This window comes from Anguilla anguilla, chromosome 4 (genome assembly GCF_013347855.1).
Source record: "Anguilla anguilla isolate fAngAng1 chromosome 4, fAngAng1.pri, whole genome shotgun sequence".
Lineage (NCBI taxonomy): Eukaryota > Metazoa > Chordata > Actinopteri > Anguilliformes > Anguillidae > Anguilla > Anguilla anguilla.
In genome coordinates, this window is record NC_049204.1 from 61,417,988 (window position 1) to 61,445,982 (window position 27,995).

General features: G+C 43.2%; 2 protein-coding genes and 2 long non-coding RNA genes across 6 annotated transcripts; 1 reads left to right on the top strand and 3 right to left on the bottom strand.

The window, feature by feature from the left end:
* Positions 1-1,112: 1,112 nt before the first annotated feature.
* Positions 1,113-4,396, bottom strand: rbis (ribosomal biogenesis factor). 3 transcript variants are annotated; one of them, XM_035412434.1, is made up of 5 exons: positions 4,305-4,396; positions 3,397-3,513; positions 2,267-2,386; positions 1,840-1,915; positions 1,113-1,791 (listed from the first exon to the last, which is right to left on the bottom strand). In XM_035412434.1, exons 2-4 carry the CDS (start codon positions 3,505-3,507, stop codon positions 1,847-1,849), a joined length of 300 nt encoding a protein of 99 aa, XP_035268325.1. In that variant the 5' UTR covers positions 3,508-3,513; positions 4,305-4,396; the 3' UTR covers positions 1,113-1,791; positions 1,840-1,846. The 3 variants fall into 3 exon arrangements, with proteins under 3 accessions (XP_035268325.1, XP_035268322.1, XP_035268323.1); XM_035412431.1 differs by having other exon boundaries at positions 1,118-1,915; XM_035412432.1 differs by having other exon boundaries at positions 1,118-1,915; positions 4,301-4,359.
* Positions 4,397-5,681: 1,285 nt separating this feature from the next.
* On the top strand, positions 5,682-17,545 carry LOC118226188 (carbonic anhydrase-like). Its single transcript, XM_035415593.1, is given in 8 exon segments — positions 5,682-6,479; positions 6,943-7,140; positions 9,700-9,818; positions 10,454-10,546; positions 11,047-11,109; positions 11,288-11,443; positions 16,261-16,332; positions 16,334-17,545. Coding segments are annotated over 8 exon segments (783 nt in total). The 5' UTR covers positions 5,682-6,445; the 3' UTR covers positions 16,382-17,545.
* A 749-nt stretch (positions 17,546-18,294) lies between these two features.
* On the bottom strand, positions 18,295-20,734 carry LOC118226191. Its single transcript, XR_004764983.1, has 3 exons — positions 20,019-20,734; positions 19,156-19,239; positions 18,295-18,710 (listed from the first exon to the last, which is right to left on the bottom strand). It is a non-coding gene; the product is annotated as an uncharacterized LOC118226191 (long non-coding RNA).
* A 52-nt stretch (positions 20,735-20,786) lies between these two features.
* On the bottom strand, positions 20,787-26,010 carry LOC118226190. The gene is made up of 4 exons (XR_004764982.1): positions 25,834-26,010; positions 25,437-25,606; positions 21,898-22,016; positions 20,787-21,089 (listed from the first exon to the last, which is right to left on the bottom strand). It is a non-coding gene; the product is annotated as an uncharacterized LOC118226190 (long non-coding RNA).
* Positions 26,011-27,995: the final 1,985 nt, after the last annotated feature.

Below are 27,995 nucleotides of genomic sequence, written 5' to 3' on the forward strand. Positions count from 1 at the left end.
TTTATGTGCTTTGTTCTCTCTCTCGCCCCATAAACTTGCAGACAGCGAGAGCACACCCGCTGTTTGTTTGCTCGTTTTTCTGAGACTCTCCTCTAGGAATATCAATCTGCCATCTTTTGCAATGGTGTTCGGTGACACGCCGTTGGCTGTCGCTATGCTATGCGGGGCGCAGCTGGAGACGGTGGGCTACCCGTTTGCAACTGCACCTGTTCAACTTCTGTCCTGCCGACACCATTCCTACCCTAAGAATACATAACCACGGCACATTATGCATAAGAAATCACGTTATGTGAGGGAATTGTTAAATAAGTGAACCCAGAACATTCTGAGGGAACGGGCGATGACCCAATATGGTATCGTAGTAAAAAAAAAAAAAAAAAAAAAAGATTTTTTCGTGCCGTTTTTTAGTCATCCTTCTTTCACTTAATGCTTGTCACGATGGCCCTCTCAATTTCTCTCGAAAAATAAATCTGCCAATACATAAACTATATGCAAAATGTCAAGAGCGCACCCAGGAATTAACACGCTAAGCCACGTGCAGGCGCGCGGTCAAAGACGCTGTTCCTCTCGCGCGGGACAGTGCCCGTCTGGACCAGAGTAGAGTTCAGATAGGGTACCACAGTGGACGTTTCACTGTTAGTAATTCTGCACAAAGAGCGGTTGGACACGTAATTCTAATTTACCGGGCATTAATTAAGTTCTTCTTTAAGCCCAGCCATAGAAAAAGCCGTAAGTTTAGTATCTTCCAGTGACATTCAATTAAATGTGATTCGCGACAGCATACAATAAATAAATAAATAATCATTTTGTCGTTTCCTAGATGAGAGTCTGAGGCTGTTGTAGCCTATTATCAGCCTTAAAATTAAACTCGGAACACGAGAGCAATTAAACTTAGAACAGGAGACAGAGTGAAGGGCCGGAGTTAATGAGAACGAATGTCTCTTCAGAATCTTGTGGCCCACATCTAAAAGAGATCTTTGGCACAGATTGAATCTGCCATCACTACACATTCCTTTTGCTTTGTTTAACACATCTAATACTTCCTCCTTTTTCAGAAGTCTTATAAAACAAACAATTGAAGAACATTGTTCAAAGGCCTTACATACCACACGTTTCAAAGATGAAGCATATTGCTTTATTACAAGAATAAAGGTTTGGAACTAAAATAATTTGTCACACATTTACAGCAAAAACTGGACAAGGCCAAATCAGGAAATCTTTTCACTCTCAACCAGACAAAAACAATGAGCCAGGGAAAATGGATGGGCTAGTGAAAGACCTCTCTTCTGCATTTCAAAAAGGTGCATTTTTTCAGAAAGACAGCATTCATAGCTATATTGCATGCAGTACTGCATGTTCTTTACAGAGCCATAAAAAGACAATAGCGAAACGGCAACATTGGCAGGACTGCTGCAGCCAGCATCGCCAGATCTCTCACTGGTGCCCTAACCTGCTGCCATCTGGCGGAAAACAATGTGCCGCAAGTCTAATTATATCCGATTCCATTTAAAACCCTTTATTTCACAACCCCTCTGTGGTCCATTTCTCCCGTTTGATAAAGCACAGGAGAGCAAAGTAAAACTCAATCAGACGACTTTCTTTCGTTATTACACGCCATCTGCCACACGCATTTTTTTTTCTTTTAAAGTTCCTTTAAACTTCCGTCAAATACGCCGCGACAGTCACGTGAGCGCTTTAAATTTTAGGAGGCGTGTCTTCAGAGTTACTGTCTTTGTAAAATCTCAAGCCGCCATAATTCTGATGACCGCTGTAATTGGCAGTGCGCGTTTTTTTTCTTCTTCTTCTCAACATTGCTTTGACACGCGTGATGCGCGTTTTCTTGTGGTTAGAGCTGAGAGAACAGTTGGGCGGCGCTGTCCACGTTTACCAACTCCTTCGGCGGCTCTCTGGTCACCTGCAAAAAAAGCCGAGGGGGGGGGAGGGGGTTGGTGTTAATGACAAAGTGGGTCATGGATTCCCTGACCCGAAAAGTTCTGGCATGGGTGCAGGTTTTTGCTTTAGCCCAGCATTGCAACACCGGATTTAACTATTTAACTAATCACAATCTTCAACTGCCCGAAAGTATCCATACACCCCTTGGTTTGGGCCTTAGTTTCAGTGAAGGCAAATCATAATGTTACAGCATACCATGACATTCTAGATAATTCTGTACTTCCCCAACAGTTTTTCCTGAAAGAATGAATGACCCCATCTTGGGTTCCGTGAGGCACACCTATCAAGAATGTAGGATCCTATCTTTTCTCACCTGTGCTGGCTTTTTGGGTTCCTGCCCAGTGCACTTTGATACACTTTTTACTTCCCTTTGAACATCTGTGAATATTTTATTCAGGCTGTCTACTTTTTTCTCCTTCTTTGCTGCATTAATCTGAAAAAGAAGACGGGGAAAAAAGACAACAGGTAAAAATATATATCTCCAGCATTTCCCCTCCTGATCCAACATGACTCTCCTGACACCTTCAGCAATGCAGTATGACAGAAAACAGACAAGTACACAAAACAATTTTTTATATATTATAATATATACATTAAAATCATTACATTCAAAAAAAAATATTTCCTTTTGGACCAGTCGAGAGTATGTATGTATTTTGTAATGTAAGTATTATGTCATTTAAGATTTGTGTGCTCCCTGTCAGATTTCTAACATTTTCTATTCAATTAGTGGTCACTTTATTTAGTACACCTGCTTATTAATGAAATCAGTCTGCTCCTCCAAACGGCAAATCATGTGGCTGAAAGTCAATATATAAAGCATGCAGACATTTTGAACAGGTTCAGTTATTGTTCAGCCAACCGGCATGCAGATGGTAGGGTCAGAATTGGGCATAAACAGCATGAAACCATGGATCTATCCTGCAACAGTACAGACAGGTGGTGGCAGTGTAACGGTGAATGAAATGTTTTCTTGAAACACATTAGGCCCCTTCATAATTAGCGAGCATCATGTGAATGTCACAGCATACTTAAGCATTGTTGCTAACCATGTGCATCCCTCTGTGGCCTCAGTCTATGCTTTCTCAAATGGAAACTTCCAGCAGGATAATGTGCCATGTCACAAAGCATGCGCCATCTCAAGCTGGTTCCAAGAACATGAGTGACTTCAATTTACTCCAATGGCCTGCACAGGAACTGTGAAATGTTATCGAGTCAGCATGGACCAAAATCCCAAAGGAACCTGTCCAGAACTTTGTTGATTTCATACTGCAAATAACTCAGACTGTTCTGTAGGCAAAATGGGATAATCCCCAGTACTAGACAGGGGTACTTAATAATGTGACCAATGCGTGTATATAGCATTGGCCTAACGTGATGATGATGACGCCACAACTTCTCTTTCCAGTCGTTTGTAACAGTCCGCAGAACTAACATTCTTACATGTTTGAGGCTCGACGTCACTGGCTTGGCTTTGTTCTTTTGTTTCGTCTGCTTGTTGAGCACGTGAAACACATTCTTCTGCTTCTGCCCCTTGGATTTATTCTTCGCCATTATAGCCTGTCAATACAAAACGATTACACAGAAATCCATGACCAAAAAAATATCCATGACCAAAAAGATAACATTGTGAGCTACCGAAGAGGAAAATGGCTAAATAAAAACGGCTAAAGGGTATTTTTATGTTAAAATAAGCAACTTCCCATCTTAAAAAAATAATAAAATAAAACATGAACTGGCAGAGTTGTATTAGCTCCGCACTAGCCAATACGAACAATGCAGTCTTTAGCCAAAATGTCAATTTCTGTTTCGGTTGCCACAGATTTACATTCTGATAAACAAACAGCTGGAAGATAGCCGTTTCAGATCATGGACATTAAACCCAAAATTTCTGAACCATCCCTTCAGCTAACAAACGAGACAAGTGGTACAAAAGCAATGCTACTCGCTAACGACCAAACTTGTTTTTGCCATTTACTGATATATACGATGATGTAAGTCTGACATGTGGTTAGCCTCTTTAAATCTAATTAGTACGTTAGCACGTTTGACATCGACGGGCAGCTAACTAACATCGGAGGACACCTAACAATCTAAAGTTAAAGCAAACTTAATGTTGATAATCAACCATTTATTTTTAATTCAGTGAAAGGTTGCTAACAAACACTTCAGTGTACAGAGGCTAAAGTTATGTGACGATTCAACGCTTCGACACGTGGTAGTAAAGATGTAACGTTAAAGCAGAACTATAAAAGAGAAATATAATATGTTGGTGAAATTCGCATAAAATACGACAAAACATTTTTCATATCTGTTCGAAAATGTGAATTTAACAACGAAAACAAACCTACCGTTCGTCCCAAGCTAGCTTCACCTAAAAGAAGCGTGTGGAGTGTCGCAATGACGTAATTTACATGCGACGCCACTCATCCAATAATATTAGCCATGCAAAATGTCGTCATCACACCCACAGAACTGTACCTTTCTCTTCTTGGAACGGTGTCGTTACTAACAGGTGCCACAGGATCTTTGTGGAGTAGCACCCTCCATATCCAAATGCACTACGCCCGAAATGGAATCCGACGGCAAATGCATTTACAGTAACGAACGGATGAAATAGCCAAGTGTCCGTTGCACTCATCAGTCATTATATCACACACGAAACGAATTTACACAGTGTATCTTAAGTGTGGTTCATTGCCGTCCTTCACACACGTGGAAAAGTAACCTACTGCTTTAAATTTTGACAATGGTTTTCTGTGTCGGAGTAAAGTATCAAGCGTCCCGTATTTTTTACAGTAGCCTAAGCATTATCGCTGGATAATGGAAACCTGTGGCTTTTCGTTCGTGCACCATGAGGTGGCAGCAAAGTCTATAAATTGCTTGAAATCATCGTTTGTCTTTCAATAGGTTTACAAGACATGTTTCAATTGAGTATAGTATTGTAAAGTACAGTATAACACTCGACTCCTCAGTGTCTCTTACATTAATATTATATATTCGTTTATGAAAAAACTTTATTATCCACATTATGGGGAACAAAAACTATTTTATTTTTTATGTTTACAATTCATATTTTACTGTGTAGCCTACTACTAAAAGTGTTTCATTGAAAACAGATCATGGAATTATAATAAATCTTTCCCTTTGATATTCCCTTTCATATTTTTGTGTATGCCGAATAGTGTTTTGCCACATCACAGTCTGGACTTTACATGTTTATTATATTACAAGGGACTTTCACTCACGAAAATATATTCCGTTTGATGTGGCAAGAAGCAGTTTATGTCAGATACACATTCTCCTGACGTACTAAAAACAACACATAATGTGCCATTTTAACACACCTCATGTCTAGTTAAGTACAACACATTCTGTGTTAGCCTACTTTAAACGCAGTCTCCCTTTGTAACATATACGCTGTATATTTGTTACACAAAAGTAATAACTTTGACACAAAATGTACAGAAAGCAACACAAAAACAGTAGGCCTAACAGAAAAAGTGTGCTGCATTTTGGCCTGACATCCTTTTTGAGAGTGCAAGGAAACCCCGGGACAGAAGCCTATATCGAAGCACCACTGGCTACGCGTCCTTTCATTGTGATGTTGAATATAGCCTATACATACATCTTAACAGGCCATTCTTGAACGTAACCACTAGAGACTCACTTGAGACTATATTTTTAACAGCAATTTCATAGTTGAACCCGCTATCCACTATAATTTTCTGCTGCTCTCCTTTTTTTTGAGAAACACCGGAAGATCGCAAATGAATCATGAAAAGAGCTTAGAAGCGAGCTGATAGTGTCTTCGTTGAAGGCGTTCTGTGGGGATGGATAGCCTAGCGCCTATTCTGTTGCTTTATTCGCGATCTTCATGCATTTTTCAGGATGACTGCAATGCAAGGCACAGCTAAGTGGAAGAGAGCATGATGCGATGTGATGTTATTCGGGAGGTGTGTGTGTGTGCGCGCGCGTGCGTGTGCGGGTGTTCAAACATGCAGTATTTATTTTCGTGCGGGCAAAGACATATCTCTTGGGGTGAACAAAAGTATCAGGGAGTAGCGAGTGATTTAGCCTATTTTTCCAACATCGAAGCATTAACTGGGTGAGATCGTCTTGGGGGCGTCGGTGAAATAAACACGGAGATTTATCCATTTTCGCATTCCTATAGGAGATTAGGACCGTATCGTGCGTTCGCGGCGGAGTCGCTACAACAGAGAGAGAGAGAGAGGAATGACTGGTCAGCTCATCGATTGACAGCACGCTTTCTTTAACCCCTCCCGCTGCTCAGCCTCAAGCCTGCTCAGATCTCGTGGCCAACTCATTGGCGCGAGGGACACAGTAGCCAGGGCAAGTCTATATAAGCCCCTGCACTTGTCCGTTGAGGGTATCAGAAGAAACCGGCGTTTTGCATCCAGTGTTATCTCTCAGCCAACGGGAATAACGCAGTTATAACTTAAAACTTCTCACAAACACAAATTTTCTGACCATGTCTCACGGATGGGGATACGGACCAAGCAACGGTGAGATGCTCTATCTTAGCATGACAGATCAGTTTGACTTTTTGTTGGCGTGTGGCTTTGTGAAACGGTACGTTTTTTTTTTTTTTTGACAGCTTCGGTCCACCTCGGACAGGTTTGAAGAAACTAGTCATTCTTCACATTAACTTTATTGGATTTCGGAAATAAAATAAAGTAAACACGACGAAATGTGACTCTTTTATGGGGAAAATTGTTACTTGTAGTCACTAAGGAATCTGTGGATTTTTGAATGAGCCTGTCAAAAAATTTTACCTCAGTAACGGTCAAACGCTTGCGATGACGTCAACAACCAACGGTCAACTTCAACTAACTAGCTAACGTTAATCAAGACCAGCTAATGTAGCACAAAACCCCCCCAAACAAAGACCAGAAAAGCAAATAAACGCTCTTCCAAAAATGTATAGCTAGGTTCTGTGATACACGTTTTCCTTCCTTGCGTCTGCAGGACCTGGAAAGTGGGTGGACAACTTTCCCATAGCCGACGGACCCCGGCAGTCTCCCGTCGACATCGTGCCGGGCGAAGCACGGTTTGACAGCGCGCTGAAGGCGCTCAGCCTGAAGTACGACGCCGGCACCTCCAAAAGCATCGTCAACAGCGGCCATTCCTTCCAAGTGGACTTCGCTGACGACGATGACAGCTCAAGTTAGTGACTTTCCCCAACCTTAGCTGTAGCCACTGCTTCTACTACTACTACTACTACTAACGTTAGCCGCCTTCGGTAATACTGTCAGTGGTCATTTAAATGTCTGAAGTTAACGGTAAAACATTGACTGAGGCTCTAGAGTTTTGTTAACTTTAAATCACAGTAGCTTTATATAACGTTATTTTAGTGGTCGTTAACATGTATTTAATTGACTGCCTCGTATCAGCCGTGTACGAATGTTTCTGTATATATTTCGCATATGTTTCTTTAAATTGGCGAAGACACATTCCTGTGCTGTGAACAGTGTGAATACTAGCGTAACCAGAGTAACGTTAAATTGCCGAAAGTAATGAGTGGGATTTTTTTTATTTCTTTAATCAACCAGCACAGTAGATACCTGAGGATATCTACCTACTATTAATCTCAAGATAGATGAAGGATCTCTCTTTTTTTTTTAACTTACCTGCACTGAACATCAGTCATGAAGTAAATTAGACTACTATGATTTTATGTTTGTAGATATTGATATTGATAGGGATGCATTTGAGAGGTTAAATATTGGACATTGAATCCAGTTTTCTTGGTAAGGAGCATTAAATAATGCAATAATAATGTGCAGTATGTAATAATTCTGTACAATTAAAATGTGTTAAACATTTTGTTATAAACTTGAATTATGTGGGCCTAAATTACAGGATAGTGTTTATACCAGGGACCCCTCTGCTTTTTTATGTAATGTGTATTATTTCACCTCCTATATCACCCGATATATAGATCAGTGTGGTCTAGTCTGACCTTTATTTTAATAATTTAGCCTATTTATTGGTGGGCTGAAAACAATGTCTATACTGAGAAATGGAATTTCATTTAACTTAGACTTGATGATCATACACATCGTTTATTTGCATTTTTCTTCACACATTTAAACGTTTTGAGCAAGCCACTTCACTGTAATCTCAGAAAGACTCAGGTCCTTTTGTATGCTGACATATGCTGACGTGTGCTATGAGATTACTTTGTTATAGGCTAGATACAGCAGAGATGTACATTTGTTTTCTTATGCAGCAGTTAAAGAAATGTTTAGTGTCATGAAATAGTGAAGCAATCCGCCAGCTGCTTTTCAGTAAGTGCTGTTGATTTTCACGGAGAAACCTTGTTACAGCTTTGCTCAGCCAGCGTCAGTGTGTCAGATCTTTTCAGAGGAACAGCTTGCACTTTGATAAAAACAGACTCCTTCGCCGCGGTGAAACCAAAGTGTTTAGCCACCGGAAGAACAATGATTAACGCGGCTCCCCCGCGGAATTCTTATCGGCGCGCTCGAGAGCAGAAAGCGCTGCCCGCGGACATGTTCTGCGCAGGGGAAGAGAGAGAGGAGCAGGGCTCTCTGGTCGCCAGTGTGCCAGTGAGGGTCTGCTGTGGATGGACAGGGGCCGTGTGGTGAATCATTCTCACGCTGAGGGCAAAGTCTGCCCTTACTGACGGGGAAAGAGACGAGGAGGCGCACGTGCTGTCGCAGAACACAGACCTCTTCACAGAACTGCTGTGACGCAGACTCAAACGCATACATAACACAGCCACACATGCGCCGCTCGTTCATTCACACGCACACTCCAGCATTAATGCACTCACACACACGAAAGACACACATATGCAAACACGCGCGCACACACACACACCCTTTTCTGCATTGCAGAAACAATAATGTGCCTGATGCTTCTTTGGAAAGAAGCGGAAATTGTTGTAGGAGTAATAATCTGTTTAGGTGACCCAGTGCAATCTGGCATGAAGGGTGGTGCAGAAACACAACCGTTCAGGATTAGTTTTATTTAATATACACAGAAAACAGGGATAAAACACACTCAGGTTCATACATTGTATGCTTTAGCCTGTTACTCTCACAGGTCATCATCTGTCCTTGAGTCAGCTTGGCTCTTGCATAACAGGAACTGAGTCAGCATGTGAAAAGTAGGAAGTGGAGGGTCAGACTGAAGCATTGTTTTTCCACAGAAACGTAGGGCTCATTGACCGCAGGTCTGCACTTTTTCACCTGTCTTTAGCATGAATTTACTTACCGGACCAGGATTCAGCTTCCAACCAACAAATGACTGTAAACATCATACAGGATGCGCGCTATCACATGCTGTTTTGTTACATCTGCAGTCAGCAGTGAAGCAGAGGGAAAACATCTAAAATAATGCGCTGGCATAGTTGGATAAGTGATCAGTCTAGCACGGGTTACATAGGCTGAGACTACTGTACCAGTAAAATATTGCATAGAAAGTTTTCTTCTGGACCGAGGCCAGTCGAAATGGCAAACAGCAGCACCCACAGCTTTCCTCAGTGTTACAGTTTCCTTTGAGATAACCAGTCCTATACGGACACTCACAGAAACACAGCACGCACTGTTGCTCATGTTACTCTACAGTTAGCCTCCATGCTGTGTGCCCTGATGCCATTTTTGTATGCGTGTTTTTGGGAGGAAGGTGGGTTTTAGTTTGCCCTTGTGCTGGCTGAGTACAGCATCAGCTGTGCTAATACGGCTCTGTTTGCACCCGCAGGTCTGACGGGGGGACCCATATCCGGGACGTACCGCCTGCGTCAGTTCCACTTCCACTGGGGCGGCGCCGACGACAGGGGCTCAGAGCACACAGTGGCTGGTACCAAGTACGCTGCAGAGGTACCGACTGCTCCTCTCCGCTCTGCTTTCCTCCCCTCCCCTCCGCTCTGCTCCACTCCCCTCCCCTCCTCTGTCTGCGTGACAATTTCAAGGACAACCAGAGACTGTTGTGAAAGAAATAAATATATCCCCCGTTTGCCAACCTTGAAACATAAACCGTTGAACAGGGAACTGAGCTCTGTGTCCTTTTTATCATCTAGGAGATTGTGGGTGGAAATGGGAGGTTACACTTGTGTGTGTGCAGTGGTGCACAAGCTGTGGATGTTCTGCCTTTGAACGTTTCCCTCCTTCTCATGAATATTCATAATTACGTAACATAATTACATTCAGTGCTATCCACTGTGAGCAGAATATCTGCAGTAAATAGACTGGCTGTGTTTGTGATCGTACGTCCTACACTTTACCTGGGGTGGTATACCAAACCAAAAGCATTCCGGGATTTGTTTTAAAATACCAAAAAACCTTTTTTCTACCGGAGGGTAAATTGATATCAAAGTCATTCTAGCAGATGTGTTGTGTGCGGTAGTGAAGTCAGTATGAGGCCCGATTGTGCGAGCTGCCCCAGATGATCCCGGTGCGTGACGCATTGCGAAAGGGATTTGTGTTATCCTCATTAATCCACGCTCTTCCACCAGCTGCACCTGGTCCACTGGAACACCAAGTACCCCAGCTTCGGCGACGCTGCCAGCCAGCCCGACGGCCTGGCCGTGGTGGGAGTCTTCCTGCAGGTCAGCTGGGCTCACCGTTGCAGCTTCAGGCATTGCTGAGAGCACAGCTCAGGATGCTGCCTGTTCTTTGTAGAGGTAGAAATGAAGCAGCTGAAGCAGCACTCAGGATGCTGCTCGTTCCTGCTCTTTGTAGAGGGAGAAATGAAGCAGCACTTGGGATGCTGTGCGTGTCCCTGTTCTTTGTAGAGGTAGAAATGAAGCAGCTGAAGCAGCACTCAGGATGCTGCTCGTTCCTGTTCTTTGTAGAGGTAGAAATGAAGCAGCTGAAGCAGCACTCAGGATGCTGCTCGTTCCTGTTCTTTGTAGAGGGAGAAATGAAGCAGCTGAAGCAGCAGATTGCTTGGCCGGCTCCCCAGCGGCATGCATGCTGTGTGCTGACTGAAGAGCAGTGAGCACAGTGCAGAAACAGCCTGTGATTAGTGTGGTGTGTGTGCGTATGTGTGAGGGCATCTGTGTGCATGTCTGTGTGTGACTGTTTTTGTGCTGCTGCTTTGCTGCAGATTGGAAATGCCAACGCCCGTCTGCAGACTGTTCTCGATGCCCTGGATGCCATCAAGGCCAAGGTAAGATAACATCAGACCTTTCCAGAGACAGCCTGATTTTATTATTCAAGTTTATAACTTTTAATGGGTGTGGCATATTTTTATTATTTAAGTTTATAACTTTTAATGGGTGTGGCAGGACGAACCCCTATGTGCAAGTCCAATGAGATTGTGTGCGTGTTTATTGTTGTTGATCCAGGGTCAGCAGACCACTTTTGAAAACTTTGACCCCACGACCTTGCTGCCCGGCTCTCTTGACTACTGGACGTACGACGGGTCCCTGACCACGCCCCCACTCCTGGAGAGCGTCACCTGGATCGTCCTGAAGGAGCCAATCAGCGTCAGCTCCGACCAGGTGCTCCAGCGTCTCTCACTGTTTCTCATCCAAGAAAACCTGTGATAGCCAAAGCTGTTAAAAAGGCCCACGGTATCCGTGGGTACGTGAGCAGCGATGAGCAGTGCTACCGAGGGTTTTAAAAGGCTCTGTTCGAGGATTTTTTAGCTTTAGATGTGATTATTTAAGGTGTCTTTTTCTGGGTTATATCATGTTTTTTGCAAGTCTTTTTCAAGTTCTCTTTTTTATGCCCTGTGGTAGAAATGTCTAGAAGTATATTTCCAGCGAAGGTTGCAGACGGTGGACTTCCTCGGCTCACTGAACACGTGCAGCACGCGCAGACTTTGCACACTGATCAGAGGCACATCGGTCCCGCTCGGCTTTTGAACATGCGCTTCTTGGCCACGCTAATCATAGCGGTCTTCACAGGGGCAGTACAGTTGGTGGAGAGGCGATGTGGAGCACTTGCCTTCCTCACGCACATGTAAATTGCCTTTGTACATACCAAATTATGGGTTTGGCAAGACACACGACACTCAGATAGATGATATAGTGACGTATCATCCTCTGCAAATGATATCGTGACATACTGTACTCTGCGGACACTATGATATATTGCGCTCTGCACATTGATATCATGAGGAATCGTCCGATGCAGGTGATATGACACGCCGCACTCTGAACATGATGTCACAATGTTGTGAGCTGGACACGTGAGCGTGGGGAAGTGCTGAGTGTTTTCTGTCAGGGTAGATAACAGTGTGGGTAATGATAACACTGCATCTACAGGGAAGGGTGTGAATCCACATAGATTACTGATAAAAACAGACTTCTGCATATGTAGGTCTGGCTCCATACTTACTGAGTTTCAGTGGCTTTCATAGCTGACATGCCAGAGAAACCGCATCACACTGTAATCTTTTTAAAAGCACCAGACAGCTCAGACTCTTCTGCTGTGCTCCCCTCCTCCTCCCTCTGAACGCTTTCATATATTTGTGACTGGCTCTGAGGCTAGCACTGTAGAGCCTGTGTGAAAATTAGCATCCCTCTGGCAGATGTTTATTTCATGACTGTAAGAGAAGCGCACGCCTCAGTGGACACACTGCTGGGCTGCAGCGCTAAGCGCCTCTGATGTCCCCCAGCAGGACAGCTCTGCATCGGGCTGCAGTGAGGAGGCTCACATTCTAACATTCACACCGAGGAAAGGGGGAACCAGTTATGGGTTACTCATTGATCTGCCTACAGTCGCATGGATCACTGAAGATGTGTTAAGACCTGTATGACCTTTATTTCTCCAGTGAACATGCTGCTGCACAAACTGGTTCATGATTTGTGACCTTTAATAACTTGCTTATATCGGCCCTAGATAAGATTGGAGAGGAGATGGTGAACCCAGTCTGGGTCAGTGTGTCTAAAGGCTTGTGCACTGTTAGGTGGTGTATGATCAGGCGATGGATATCGCTGCATGGTCACCAGCGTTATCGCTCAACTCTCACGTTGAGTGGTTGGCAGCATACAGGCATGGAAGCACTGTCATTGTGTTTATTAAACTGGTCTCCCATTTTATTCATTTTAAGGTTGGGCTAGTGGACGACCTTTGCACTTCACTAAAGATCATCACGGGAGATGAGAACGTTCTGTAATATTGTCATGGCAACTGAGCCAGCGATGGGGTCAAAGTTCAGTACGGTTGTCTCGGCGACGGACACAACGATGATATCGACGGCAGATCGTCCGTCGCTCCAGTATAAATAAAAGTGGTTGCGGCTGGTCGGTGTCAGCGATCATACACAACGTACGTGGCCTGACTGCAGAGTGGCCTTAAGAGGGAGACACTCACCCCTGTACTGATCTGGGTTCATACCGCTCTCACGCTGATGTGTAGGTGACAGAAGACTGGCTTCAGCAGTGCTATGTGAGGAGCACCATTTAGAAATCAGCATGCAACACCTTGGCACGTGTCTGGAAACTCTCTCTTTGGTATGAATTTCAGCAGTAACAGCAGTAATCACTATGCTGACTGCATTAAGTGAGTCCTTGCTGAGATTGCATTGCTGGCTGGGTTTTTTGCTCACAGAGCTGTGTGTAGGAGTGCAGCTTTCCAGTAAAAAGCACAGTGCTGCTTGTTTGACTGCAGTGGTCACATGCACGTTATCAACAGCTAAACTAATTAGGAGAAGGTCAATTTCATCAGTTACCCTGGATCAGAATAGTGTGCGCATGCATGTTCAGATGAAGGGTATTGACAGATGATTGCATGGTTGTGATGTGGTTATGTACACACAGCACTCCCCATATGATACTAAATCTGTGACTAGTTTGGTCTCTATTATTCGGGCTCTGTTAGTGTCATTTTGCGAGGACAAACACCGCAGTCATGAGATGCCCTTAGTCTATACATCAAATCAAAACATCTAAATTTAGAGGCTACAGCAACTGGCATGTCCAGTGCCGTGGCCTAAATATAGAGTCCTGTGACTCAGGCTAAGCTCAGTCTGACTCCTGCAGGCTTCCTCCTGCATCAGGAACCTGATCTCCTCCTCCACAGGGTGGTCTGGAGTTTAGGAGACTGCACCAACAGCCAGGGATCTGAAGCCTGACACAAACTGAAGACGTATACCTGCTTTACCACAACCGTCTCCAATGGAGAACACAAGCGGCCTAAATGCCATGTTATTTGAAGGAGAGTCTTGACTGAAATGACGCCTCTTTACACTCGCAAGACAACCAAGATAGCTTTCAGCTGGTGTAGGATCTGAGTGCTACAGCCAGCTGGTGCAGTGACCCCTGGGACTGAGACTGCTCTGTACCCTTGAGGGACGTACTCAGCCTGAATAGTTACAGTTAATATGCAGTATAGCCAATGTGTGTGAATGTGTGAAGTGGACAGTGTGTAAGTCCCTGTGGATGAGTACACAGTATCATGGCCTGCCTGTATGCCTCAGTGTGTAAGTCCCTGTGGATGAGCACACAGTATCATGGCCTGCCTGTATGCCTCAGTGTGTAAGTCTGTGGATGAGTGCACAGTATCGTGGCCTGCCTGTATGCCTCAGTGTGTAAGTCCCTGTGGATGAGTGCACAGTATCATGGCCTGCCTGTATGCCTCAGTGTGTAAGTCTCTGTGGATGAGTGCACAGTATCATGGCCTGCCTGTATGCCTCAGTGTGTAAGTCCCTGTGGATGAGTACACAGTATCATGGCCTGCCTGCATGCCTCAGTGTGTAAGTCTCTGTGGATGAGTACACAGTATCATGGCCTGCCTGTATGCCTCAGTGTGTAAGTCTGTGGATGAGTACACAGTATCATGGCCTGCCTGTATGCCTCAGTGTGTAAGTCTGTGGATGAGTACACAGTATCATGGCCTGCCTGTATGCCTCAGTGTGTAAGTCCCTGTGGATGAGCACACAGTATCATGGCCTGCCTGTATGCCTCAGTGTGTAAGTCCCTGTGGATGAGTACACAGTATCATGGCCTGCCTGTATGCCTCAGTGTGTAAGTCCCTGTGGATGAGTGCACAGTATCATGGCCTGCCTGTATGCCTCAGTGTGTAAGTCTGTGGATGAGTACACAGTATCATGGCCTGCCTGTATGCCTCAGTGTGTAAGTCCCTGTGGATGAGCACACAGTATCATGGCCTGCCTGTATGCCTCAGTGTGTAAGTCTGTGGATGAGTACACAGTATCATGGCCTGCCTGTATGCCTCAGTGTGTAAGTCTGTGGATGAGCACACAGTATCATGGCCTGCCTGTATGCCTCAGTGTGTAAGTCCCTGTGGATGAGTACACAGTATCATGGCCTGCCTGTATGCCTCAGTGTGTAAGTCCCTGTGGATGAGTACACAGTATCATGGCCTGCCTGTATGCCTCAGTGTGTAAGTCTGTGGATGAGTACACAGTATCATGACCTGCCTGTATGCCTCAGTGTGTAAGTCCCTGTGGATGAGTGCACAGTATCATGGCCTGCCTGTATGCCTCAGTGTGTAAGTCTGTGGATGAGTACACAGTATCATGACCTGCCTGTATGCCTCAGTGTGTAAGTCCCTGTGGATGAGTGCACAGTATCATGGCCTGCCTGTATGCCTCAGTGTGTAAGTCTGTGGATGAGTACACAGTATCATGGCCTGCCTGTATGCCTCAGTGTGTAAGTCTGTGGATGAGTGCACAGTATCATGGCCTGCCTGTATGCCTCAGTGTGTAAGTCTGTGGATGAGTGCACAGTATCATGGCCTGCCTGTATGCCTCAGTGTGTAAGTCTGTGGATGAGTACACAGTATCATGGCCTGCCTGTATGCCTCAGTGTGTAAGTCTGTGGATGAGCACACAGTATCATGGCCTGCCTGTATGCCTCAGTGTGTAAGTCCCTGTGGATGAGTGCACAGTATCATGGCCTGCCTGTATGCCTCAGTGTGTAAGTCCCTGTGAATGAGTGCACAGTATCATGGCCTGCCTGTATGCCTCAGTGTGTAAGTCTGTGGATGAGTACACAGTATCATGGCCTGCCTGTATGCCTCAGTGTGTAAGTCTCTGTGGATGAGTACACAGTATCATGGCCTGCCTGTATGCCTCAGTGTGTAAGTCCCTGTGGATGAGTGCACAGTATCATGGCCTGCCTGTATGCCTCAGTGTGTAAGTCCCTGTGGATGAGTACACAGTATCATGGCCTGCCTGTATGCCTCAGTGTGTAAGTCTGTGGATGAGTACACAGTATCATGGCGTGCCTGTATGCCTCAGTGTGTAAGTCTGTGGATGAGTACACAGTATCATGGCCTGCCTGTATGTATCATTCTCTAAGCTCTGTGAGACGCAGTCTGACGCTGGCTTTTCTGTCTCCCGCTGCAGATGAGCAAGTTCCGCAGCCTGCTGTTCACCGCCGAGGGAGAGGCCGCGTCCTGCATGATGGACAACTACCGCCCCCCCCCAGCCGCTGAAGGGCCGCAAGGTCCGCGCGTCCTTCCAGTGAGCGCCCCCTACGGGGAGACGCAGATGTAGCTGTCCCCGCATTCAGCATGAGCAGTGCTCCCGGTGTCTCTGTCACACACCCCCCCCCCCGGGTCGCTCTGCTCTAATAGGCTTCCCAGTCTCCACGGTAACGTCCCTGCCCTATTTATTTCACAAGACAGATTTTCCCGGAGTCTGTGTCTGGTGCCAGTTTTACAGTTAGCTACGCAAATCTGCGGCTCTCCGTAGGGTTCACCCGAACCAACAAAGGAGAGGAGCGAATCGGGTCTTCAGTGCTCTCGGAGGGAGATAGGAAAACTGACGCGGTGGATCTGCAGCAGCGCACAGACACAGAGCTACCTCCGTCAGTCTAATCTCTGACTGCCTGCCTGCTGCCGGGTCTCCACGGCTTAATGAAATGGAGTAGCTGCCATCACAGCCGAGCGAACCTCAAAATCCCCTCTGACACGCAAGCATATACACACGCAAGCACATGCGCACGCACACAAGCATTTACGCGCGCACACAGACACACGCACAAGCACGTGAGCGCGCTCAGTTTTCCGCAGTGTGTGTTTGCACAGAGAAAGATTCCTCTTCTCTTTTGTTTGTTTGTTGGTTTGTTTTTCTTAAGCTCTGTCATTACCAGTAATTGAACGTCTAATTTAGTTTGGCAGCTTATGCAAAATATATGTTTGATATGTTTGTTTTGGATTTTAAGCGATTCATAAGTAATGTGTTATTACAGAAGCCATTTCATTGCTTCATTGTTGTCGTTACTGTTGTTGGGGAGGTGGGGGGGGGGCTGTAAAACTATTCAGAAATGAAGCTTTGTGTTGAAGCATGTCATTTGCACAGTCGAGGTGAAAGCGATGCCAGGCTGGTAAATCTTCCCAGCAGCAGACTGCAGCCTGTAGACGGACCGAGGCATCAGGTCCTCAGAGCTGAGCTGGGAGCCTCTGATCTGTGTTTGAAAAGCTATGGGGCAGGGGAATGTGTTATTTATGGGGTAACTTTTAAACTGTTTGATTCTTGTGGTTATCAAACAATTTTTTAATGATAAAATTGATTTTATGCCTTATGCAGAGCAATGTTGTTAGGGTCACTCTAAGAGTTAAAGTCTAGCAGTTCTGCTACTTTGAAAGAGTGGACATTTTATCAACTGAATAAAATATATTTTATGACACTTCTGCCTCCAGTGATTTCTCTTCTCCCATAGGAACGTAAAGCCCTTGTGATAATTATTTTGAGCACGCATCAGCAGTGTCCTAAGGTTCGACCTTCACTGTGAATACGCTCATGCTGTTCAATTAACACCGAATCGATACCCAGCAGTGCCATCAGCGGAACTGGGAGGTCCTGGGTTAGTGTGGACAGATGCAGCCCTGACAGCCACTGTTTAACTGTTGAAGTAATATATTTATTTTAAATATAAAAATGAGAAAATCATGTAGGCAACTTCACCATAGATTCTATTTGTATTATAATGAAATTATTTGTGTTTTATATGAAATTATAATTGGATTGTCTCATATCAAACAAGAAAAACCTTTGACATTGGTGTCCATTACTTTTTTTTGTCACAATCTCCACATTCTTGTAAAGTTAGGTAATTGGCAGTTAATGGTGAATTTATTTCAATTAATTTTTTTTAACCAGGTTTATCTAACCCCTATTCTGAGTCATCAATAACAGAAAAAAATAGTTTTTACCTGTCCATTGAAATATTAAAATTAGAATCTCGTTTATAATCACTAAGTGTGAAGTTAGGGTAACAAACCTACAATTAGTATTACAAACAAAAATAAACATCACTTAACAGCTAGCCTGTCTTTACACAGCTATAGCTGTAATAATTCTGCCCCAAAAGGAATTTTAAAAACAGGACAGTTAAAAAGGGTCAAGGGAGCCACACACAGAGCGATGTTCAGTGAGTTTGATTATCCTGTCAGCCCAGGACAGACAGTCAGGCTTTATCCAGTCATTTAGGCATTACAACAGAATCAATTTCAAAATGAGGAGCTCGGTAAACCAGAGATTCATAATGAATATTTATACTTATGTAATGGATTGTACCATACACTGTTATAAGAAAAGTGGGCTATAAATCTGGCAATGAATTAATACAATCTTCATCTGGCAGGAGGTTGTCCTGAAGATGCCCGATTAAAAAAAAAAAATCCATAAATGATATTTGAAATCACATTCAAATAGAAGCTCAGGAGAAACAGTTAGTCAGTGACTGTTGAGGAGTGTCAGTTCAAATTTGAAACATTTGAACCATCACCATGGCAACCAGGGCCAGTGCAGAGAACAGGGTGATTCAGGACATTATGACAAAGTGCTGTAGCCTGTGGAGAAGCACACAAACTTGGGCTTACTAAGAGATAACAAACCTCTGACTTCACTAACTCACTAAAACATTTTTACATCAATGTTTCTGTATATGTTTAAAATCTGTTAAATAATTTTGATTCCTGCTTGTCCTGAAAGAATTGCAACAATTTTACCAAAACTAATTAGCATAACATTAGTTATTCATGCCAGGTTGCCACAGCATTAAAAAAGAAATCACGTGCACACACGCACACTTCATTGTCGTACTTTTCTTCAGGCTTGCCAGAACGAAGCATAACTCTCCAAATATAAAAATCTCAACATCAACATGAAAGGATGTTAAAGAAATGGAAAAAGACGAGGGATCAAACTCTTGAACAACTGGCAACCTAGTTCCCAGCATCCTGCCTCGGCTGATAGGAATTTGATGAAAATTGAGAGATCTCTTTTGCTTCTGACCTGCCAATTAACTTCCATCGCAGTAGACCTTTGTGCTGTCACGCAGTCTTGCCCTTCTCTAATGAAACGCTGAGGACTTCATTACTGTAATAAACATCAAACATCAAATGCACATTTTTTCAGCTCTACCACTTCCTGGGGAAAGTAGACAGCCAATTAATTTCAACAGTGCGCGCTGTGGGGAATGGATTAATGTTGATTAAATTCCAGTTCCTATTGGCAGCACATAAGTAACACTAATGCTTGGATAGACTACTGAAAAAAAATGCACCACAACCAAGACATTCACACACTTGACATTCTGTTGAGGAATTACAATTTGCTTGGGTTCATGAGAACTGTTATATTCCTTAAAAAAATTAAAAAATACTTGTAATATTACGTATTACATTACTTCCGAGCGACCATAAATACAATCAAGTTGGTATTACCATAAACACTTATGTTTTATGTATGCATGCCATTCGGTTCTCTTAACTTTGACAACTTTGCATGTTCAGGTAGGATTGTGTCAATGTTGTAATATTACCTAAAGGCCACTTTGCATAATACATTAAAAAAAACAAAAAAATGTAATGGCTGACTGGTTTCTGAGCAGCTACTGCAGTGTAAGGGGAGGAGACTGGAAAAAATATTTGTGTTTGTTACATAGACTGCAATAGTGACAAAGTAATACGATGATAAAACGCCTGAGAATGAGAGAGAGAGAGGAGAAAGAGGGAGGGTGAAGAATGAGTGGGTGGGGGAGAGAGAGAGAGAGGGAGAAATAGAGAAGGGTGAGAAGACAGGCAGGAAGAGAGGGATGATGAGAGAGAGAGAGAGAGAGAGAGAATAGTATTCTCTCAATAGTATAACTCAATTACCTTAGCATCGCCTGCCAGATTACTCCATAAATCCACATGAAACAGCCAAACGTGCTCTGCGCAGGACAGCCCTGACACCGAGGGGCCTCTTTATATGAAGCAATGCTCATTTTCTCTTCTCTCCTGTTCTGTAATCTATGTGGTATTCCAGGTGTGATGAAAACACAAGCTCAAATTCAATCCTGCTGCTGACAGAATCGGGTCATGATTAACCAGCTCTCTCAATATAGTGTGGGGGTGTCTACCGACTATTATGTGGACACAGGAGGCAGGATTCCAAACTCCAGTTCGACACACACACACACACACACACACACGCACACGCACACGCACACTCGTGCACAAACCAGGCCAGAAACCCCAAAAAGCGAGCAATTTAGGTAAAATGAATTAATAAATAAAAATGCTCCAACGGTGGTGAGAAAAGAAATGCGGTGAGAAGGTGAGAAGAAATCTTGCGAGGAAGCAGAATATGGGAAGAGCCCATCCCTGGTGCAATAGTTGAAATAGAATAAATGGTAACAGAAATGTAATAAGGGATATGTTAGAGCAAAATATTAAACATTTGAAACAAAATTTCCAGGTTACAGTCAGAAATAGATAAACTAGCTGGTAAAATTGGCAGTCCAAGTAGGGAGATGCATATTAATTTGCAGTATTGCAACATTGAAAGGAATGTATTATATATTTTCATCTTCACAAAAACCTATGCCAAAACAAAGAAATGAATCAGTACTGGTGCCAATTCTCTGCTGTTGTAATTTATTTGAAACGGAGGGGGAAAAAAAAAAAACTCTGAAATACTATCCGGAACTCAGAAGGCTTTTTGTCTGGCCGATCTTGCCCGAGCTGATTGGCCATTTTGATCTCCACTGAGTTTCACACTGGCCACACAGGGCAGTCTGGGGAGGTCATGTGGCTCCTGTTTCACCTGTGTGTGGGCCATTGTTGAATTAAATGAATGTAATCTGTCAGAGGAGAGCTGTGAGCGGTCTGTTGGCCAAGAGGAAGCCACTCAATCCAGCGTTAATCCGTTTCCTTGAGCCTGAATGTCCAGCGTTCATCCCAAACCTGTGGGAAATGAGTATCTTTATTACACCGGAAACTGATGATGCAGCGATTTATGTTCTCTGTTTAATCCTGTTTGCTACTTATTAGTACAAATACAATTATAGAATTTATGGAATATAGGTAATATCGTCTATTTCAGTTCCTTGTCATTTATATGGATGAATATTGGATGAATTTTGGATCTGATGTCTTGAGCTTGATACTGATTTAGGATAATACAGGTTCTTATTTACATAATCATAAACATCTTAATCATTTTGATTATTTTCTAATGTTGAAGTAATTTTGTTTTTCATAATCCCATTTTTGTGATTCATTTTTAAAGTCAGTTGTTTGGGAGCAGACAGCAAGTTTTTTTTCCCTTGAGTGAGAATGAATCATGTTGTAGGAAAATGTTATAATTATGAAATGGCAATAATCATTTATAAGTGTAATTAAACTCAGTGGTCTGTATGCAGCTAAGTTCAAGTACAGACATTGTCAGTTTTTCTATGGTCTGTTTCGAGCTACTTCACTGTGAGGTGTTCTTGTGACTTGTGTTGTCTTGATTACATGTGCTCTGTGATTGGTCTGTGAGCCTGTCAATCATGTAGTTAATGTTGTGGCAAGGGAGGGGCCTGGGCCTGTGGACACACAGCTTGAAGCAGCACATAATACCACTTTGTTTCGCAAGCAAAACAAACAGTGACGGGCGCAGCCAAATGTCACAGACATCAGAAGCTCCCAGGCTAAAATAGTATTAGATTTGTTGGCACTAAAATAAAAAGCATTTCACTAATACTGGATTCAGACGCAATTTTATAGTTACCCGTTCCAATATTCCAAATCCGATGGGCCTGTGTCTTTGGTTCCTGTGAAGGGCTGTTCAGCCTCAGTTGCCAATGTTTTTTTTTGTATGAATTTTTATATGAATTTATTGATGTGCTCCTGTGGCAGAGGGTGAAAAAAAATCTATATTATGTTCAATATTTGCATAAAATAACAATATTGTCTTTGTGTTCTGGCATTTCCAGGACATTTGTGTTCTGACTCATTAAGCAGTGTAACGAGCGAGTTCTGCGTTCTGTTTCCACGGAGCTAAAAGTAGACGTTAAGGCCTGGAAAATGAGTGTGTGACTGATGTGCGATCATACTTCCTTAGGGTAACAATCTATTTTTAAAATGTGTTATGTCTGTAAACGTATCTGTGATTTGGCAGTTTGAGATTTCTCTTGTGGTGCCAATAAAGCAATCTGACTCTGAATTTGACTGAACACTCTTCTCTCCTGGGAGCTATAATCCGTCTATCTATTCTGCTTCATCCCATACTGGGCATAGGGCTGCAGTGAGGCTGCTTGTTGTGGTGGAGAGGTTTTAGTACTTCTAAGACTCTGAGAGCTATGCCCAGGCCAGCTTTGAGCTCCAGCAGGTCTATCCATCCTGGACTGGTCTGGGGTGAGGAGGCTGATGTACAAAATTTGTGTGTGACACGACCAATATCACGCTGAAAAAAAAAAAAATATATATATATATACTTCAGCCGAAACTGCAATTCCAGAGACTGCCTCACCTTAATTTTGCAACTCAATGTTCAACCACAAGGGTTCTTACCAAACATCGGCGTACAACAATTCAACCACAATTTGAACATCGATGACACATTTGTTGTTTGTTGTTTTAAAGGGAACCAATAAAGTTTGAACCCATGACTGAATAAGACGTTGTGGTTCCTGCACTGTCATCTAATTACAAATATATTGAAATGTGTAATATCTGGCTGCGTTGCTAAGTTCAGATTCAGCAACTATACATACTTGCACTACTGAGGTATTTAAAGGGCCAGTACAGCCAAAAATGTTTCCACTTACCCAGAGTTCTATCCATCCATCTAGATAGTTCTGCTGAGATTTGACAGGTTTTGGAGATATCTGCTGTAGCTCATCCTGATACAACGAACCTCAACGGGTCCCCAACTTTTGTGGCCTTGAAGTGCCAAAAATTTACATTTGAAGAACTCAACGTCTCCTTACAAATATAACGCCAAGGTTATTCACAAACATCCACAGAGCATTTCAGAAACTACTTTCTTCAAAGTACGCCAACTGTATGTTGTCGCAAAAGTCTCAACCAAAATACTGTTTTAAAACATTGTTTCAACAATTGTTTTAAGGACGTAGACACTGCGCCCCAGAATTCTGTCATGCTTTGGCTTTGTGGATATAAATAGTTGCCGTACTGCCCCTTTAAACAGCAGATTCTTCCCCTCTATATCCACGTTCCTCCTGAGATTTCTTTCTACCAGTGTTTTTGCTTACTACTGTTTGAAACTGTTTGTTTTTTCCTTCCCTTTCTTTTTTTTTCCATCACTTGCTAGGTTTTTGTGGATTAAAGCTCTGTCTTTCCCAATTTCCCATCTCCTGTTTTTCTGTAAAGCATCTTTGTGACAGTGCCTCTATAAAAAGCGATATAACAGCACAACTGAAGCTCATTGAATTGAGTTTCCTCTCCAGGCAGGTGCGTAGCCACAGCAGTGAAAATTATGGCTTCACTGGTGAGCAGAACTGGCCAGGATAATGTGCCAAGGGGCTTTTTCCGAAATGGATTCTGACAGGAGAAGCTACTGATGCCCCAGGCTGATAATAAAACATGAAAAATAATAATATTACATGAATAAATAATTTCTAAACTACACACTGTGTACAAGAGTAGTACCTACCACAATTCATTCATCCATCTATCACAGGGCCTTCTTGCTGTGGGGTGACAGTGCTACCCACTGCACCACTGTGCCACCCCCCACCGCAATTAGAAACCCTGACATTCTGCAGCACCATGACTGCCCAACACAGTCTGTATGCTGTCAGGACTGGCTGGGTCTGTCAAGAATATGTCTGATCCAGGAACTTTGTGTTCGTGACTCTATATCTACTGTGAGCCTCATCCCATTCCTCTCAAGGCAACATCAGACTGCAAGGCCCTAAGCCAGGGTACATGGCATTCTTAAGAGGTCACTCCTGGGATAAAAACTGCAGACGTGGACCGATTATCGACTGACCATCGCCAGAAGCATGCTCTCAAAAATGTACTTTACTTTAAACTTATGATGATGCAGATGGAGATTTATGTATGCATTACACATTATTTTAAGGAGAGAAATCCTTCCGTTATAGTCAGATTTGACAAGTACACTGAGGTCTGATTATCCTCAGTACATATTTATACGTGATATCCATCAGGCTCTTTGGCCGTTGTTGAGGTAAATTAAGACGATCCTCTTAAGCGGCTGCCCTGCCCTTTAACTGCCCTCCCGAGAGCACAGAGACAGGTGTGAACGAGTTCGCGGCTCGGCCCTGTCGAAGCCCACTGACTGTACCGGAGTTTTCCTGAGCAGTGAATCGTGTTGTGCAATGCCATTACATTAGATTACTTTACAAGCCTTTGGCAAACGCACTTATCCAGATCGACTTATAAAGCTGTTAAACTTTTACATGGTATCCATTCTCATACAGCTGATTATGTACTGAGGCTTATATACCCTGGTTAAGCACCTTGTTTCGGAAGAAAGCCGCAACCTTTTGGTTACAAGCCCAGTTTCCTAACCGTTAAATATCACTGTTGCTTCCCGATACTGTTCACTTCACAGTGGGACCTATGACATCATCTGACTGTTTTCACTGCTTTTCTACTACTATGCTATTTCTGTACTGCTTTAATATCTCATGTCATCTTCTATTAATGTTTCGAATTTACATTACATTACATTTACTTGGCAGACGCTTTTATCCAAAGCGACGTACAAAATGAATTTAGAGGTGTACTGATATTGGTGTGTGTGCACGAGCATTTTTACGCATGTGTGGGTGTGTATGTGTGAGAGTGTGTGAGTGTATTAGCATGTGTGCAATCATGCCAGTTACCGTAATTGGGTCAAGAAACAAGGAATGTTCTGAGCTGACAGGCTCAATTACTATGACCAAAAATGACTCCAAATTAACCACGTATTCGCACAATGACATTGCCTCAACATTACAGAGCTCGATGAACCGTGAGTGAGGCCTTCCTCCTGCTGTGCAGTGCTGCGTATTAGTTTTGGAGCAGGAAGCAGGTCACTACACAGGCATGCAGGAACACACAACAAACTCTTATGAATAAAATGACAAGTTTACACACTTTGTACACAGTGCAGTACAGTACACTCACACAGAAGCGGACACTTACCTATGCACACACATACACGCTTGCACACGCACAGATACAGACAGACACACACACACATATACAGTATAAATGAAAGCAGACCAGGAAGTAGGCCGATGGACCACAAGTCCAAGCCCAAGAGAAACCCAAACCTGATCTGAACTACAGTACCTCCTCTTTCATGTCTTTTTGTGTTGGTTGTTCTCTTTGTGTGGGCTCATATCTCAGGGAGGATTGCCCTTTCCCTCTCTCTGCAAGGTCCGATAAGGAGAGGAAGAAGAAGAAATTTGGGTGATAAAAGGGCGGGGCGAGGGCCTCCTCTGTTCCTATCAGAAGCAAACCTGTAAATAAACACACAGAACTTCCCCATGAGGAGAGCACATATACAGGCCTTGTCCATGAACAATAACCAAGTCAGAACAATGTTAAATGATCTTTTATATACTATTGGATGGAATTAAACAAATTAGCCATGACATGCTTCTTGTTAGTTTGGCCGTGTTTGATTGTTTGAGTGTGACAGACAGGTGGGTGGAGAAAATAGGTTGGGAGAGGATGCTGGACTTACTGACTTAGGCTCCTGGTTGCATTCAAATTCTCCTATAATACTTTACTTAAGACTTCCCTCCATTTTTCTTCACTCCTTTTTTTCTGTTTGCCTTTGCCTCTCCTCTCCTTTTTCAGTTTCTTCTTCTTTCCCTGATAACCATTCTCTCCCTCATCACTACTCTCTCTTGCTCTCTCCCTCTCTCTGTTTCCATCTCTGTGTTTCCTTCTCTCTCTCTCTCATGTCTCTCTTTAGAGAAGCATGAGGGTAGGGTTACCCGGGGGAATTGAGTTTCCGGGGGCGATGGGGGAGCGGGGGAGAGAGGGGGTGGGCGTCTCTCCTGTTACTGCCTGTTGCCAGCTGTTTGCCTGCACAGTCCTCACCAAAAGGTCACGGAAAGGTCACTCCACATCCACATTCTAATGTGAGTGATGCACTGTAGTGTGTCTAACGTGGGTGAAGCACACCGTGTTTCCAGCTGTGGTAAAGAGGAACTTGTGCTACAGGGGTGGTGAGGGTGTGTGCTGTATTGCTGTCTTATCAGTCACACACACACCAGAGAGATTACATCACACACCCACACACACACACACAGAGACAGACATGCACAGACACACACACACACACACACACACACACATGCTGAATTCAGGTACATATTTTAACCTTCCACGAACACACACACACACACACACACACACATACACACTCAGAAATAACAAAAAATATGCAATATGCGATCATAGTAATAACTGCAGACATACATGCACATGGTTTTTACCACACACTCACTCACATGCATACCCATGTTCTCTCACATATTTTCACACACATACTTACACACATTTCCAAATACGTACTGTATGTCTATACACAAACACTCACAAACATGCATGGATATTGTGTAGCTTTTGAAATTAACGGAATAAACACAATAACAAATAAAAAAAGAATTTCCATTACTTTCATAAATACAGGGTCGTGCATTTCCTTCATTTTATGTTATAAAAAAAAAATACAAATCAATATTCTCAATCCAACATCCTCCTCAGAGTGTTGTGTACCCCATTCCTCAATTGCTTAGCTGCCTTTTATCTCAAAACCACAGATGTTCTTTCAGAGGCAAAAGGAATGGAGTTTCATCCAAAAAAAAAATGTGAAAGGAAGACTAAACAGACTCTTTTATGGGGCTAGCAGTACTAATCCTGTGCCACAGCTTCACAGTCATCACACACAGGCTTTCAGTCTCTAGGAAGTACATTTTCTAAAGAATCATACTGCAGTAGTCCTTTAGTATTCTGAGATTATGGTAAATGTTTGTCCAATTACTTTTGGTCCTCTAAAATAGGGGGGGGGGGGGGGGGGGGGGTGGGGTCGGACTATATATACGGCTGTAATTCCTAAAAATAGAAAATAGAAAATAAAAATAAAGATAACTCAGTACTGATGTCAATAACCCTTGAATTAAAGCTGAAAGTCTGTACCTTAACTGCATATTTATTGCCCAATGTGTTATCCAATGTGCTAGAGTACAGAGGCTGCACTGCACATAAACATAAACGACAGCATCAGATTCAGACAAATACACACTTACACAGTAGATATAGCTGAAGTAAAAAAGAAAGAGAAAATTGTGCATGGGGTTTTATAATGCACTTGAGGTACGTGATATGGCTAACGTTAGATGGTCAAATGGCGTCGTGTGTGGCTACCTTTACCAGTGTGGTTCACCTAAAGGTCAGCGCCTGGTACGACACTACACAGGTCAATCTCTCAGATCAAACAGCACATTAATAGGCCTGTTGGACAATTTATTCACCCATAATTTCATTTTCATAATGTCTGTGAGAGATGGATTTCTAGGTCAATCATCTGGAAAACAGACACACACAAAAAAAGAAAAACAGAAAACAAAAACAATGAAATAAATAAAAATATACTCTAAAAAAAGGCCCATGAATCCCTCTAATCTCCAGGGCTTTTGTGGGTAAGATGATTGGTTTGTGATCTCGAAGGATTAAAGCTGAACAGCTGATATTGCACTTGCATAAGACATGCGGTGCTCTGTTACCTACACAGTAAAATGTTCTGTGTTGATTCAAAGTACATATGCCAATTGGTCCCATATGAATTTGTCTCATTGGAAGCTTTAAAATATTAACCATAAAATATACCTTAAAAAT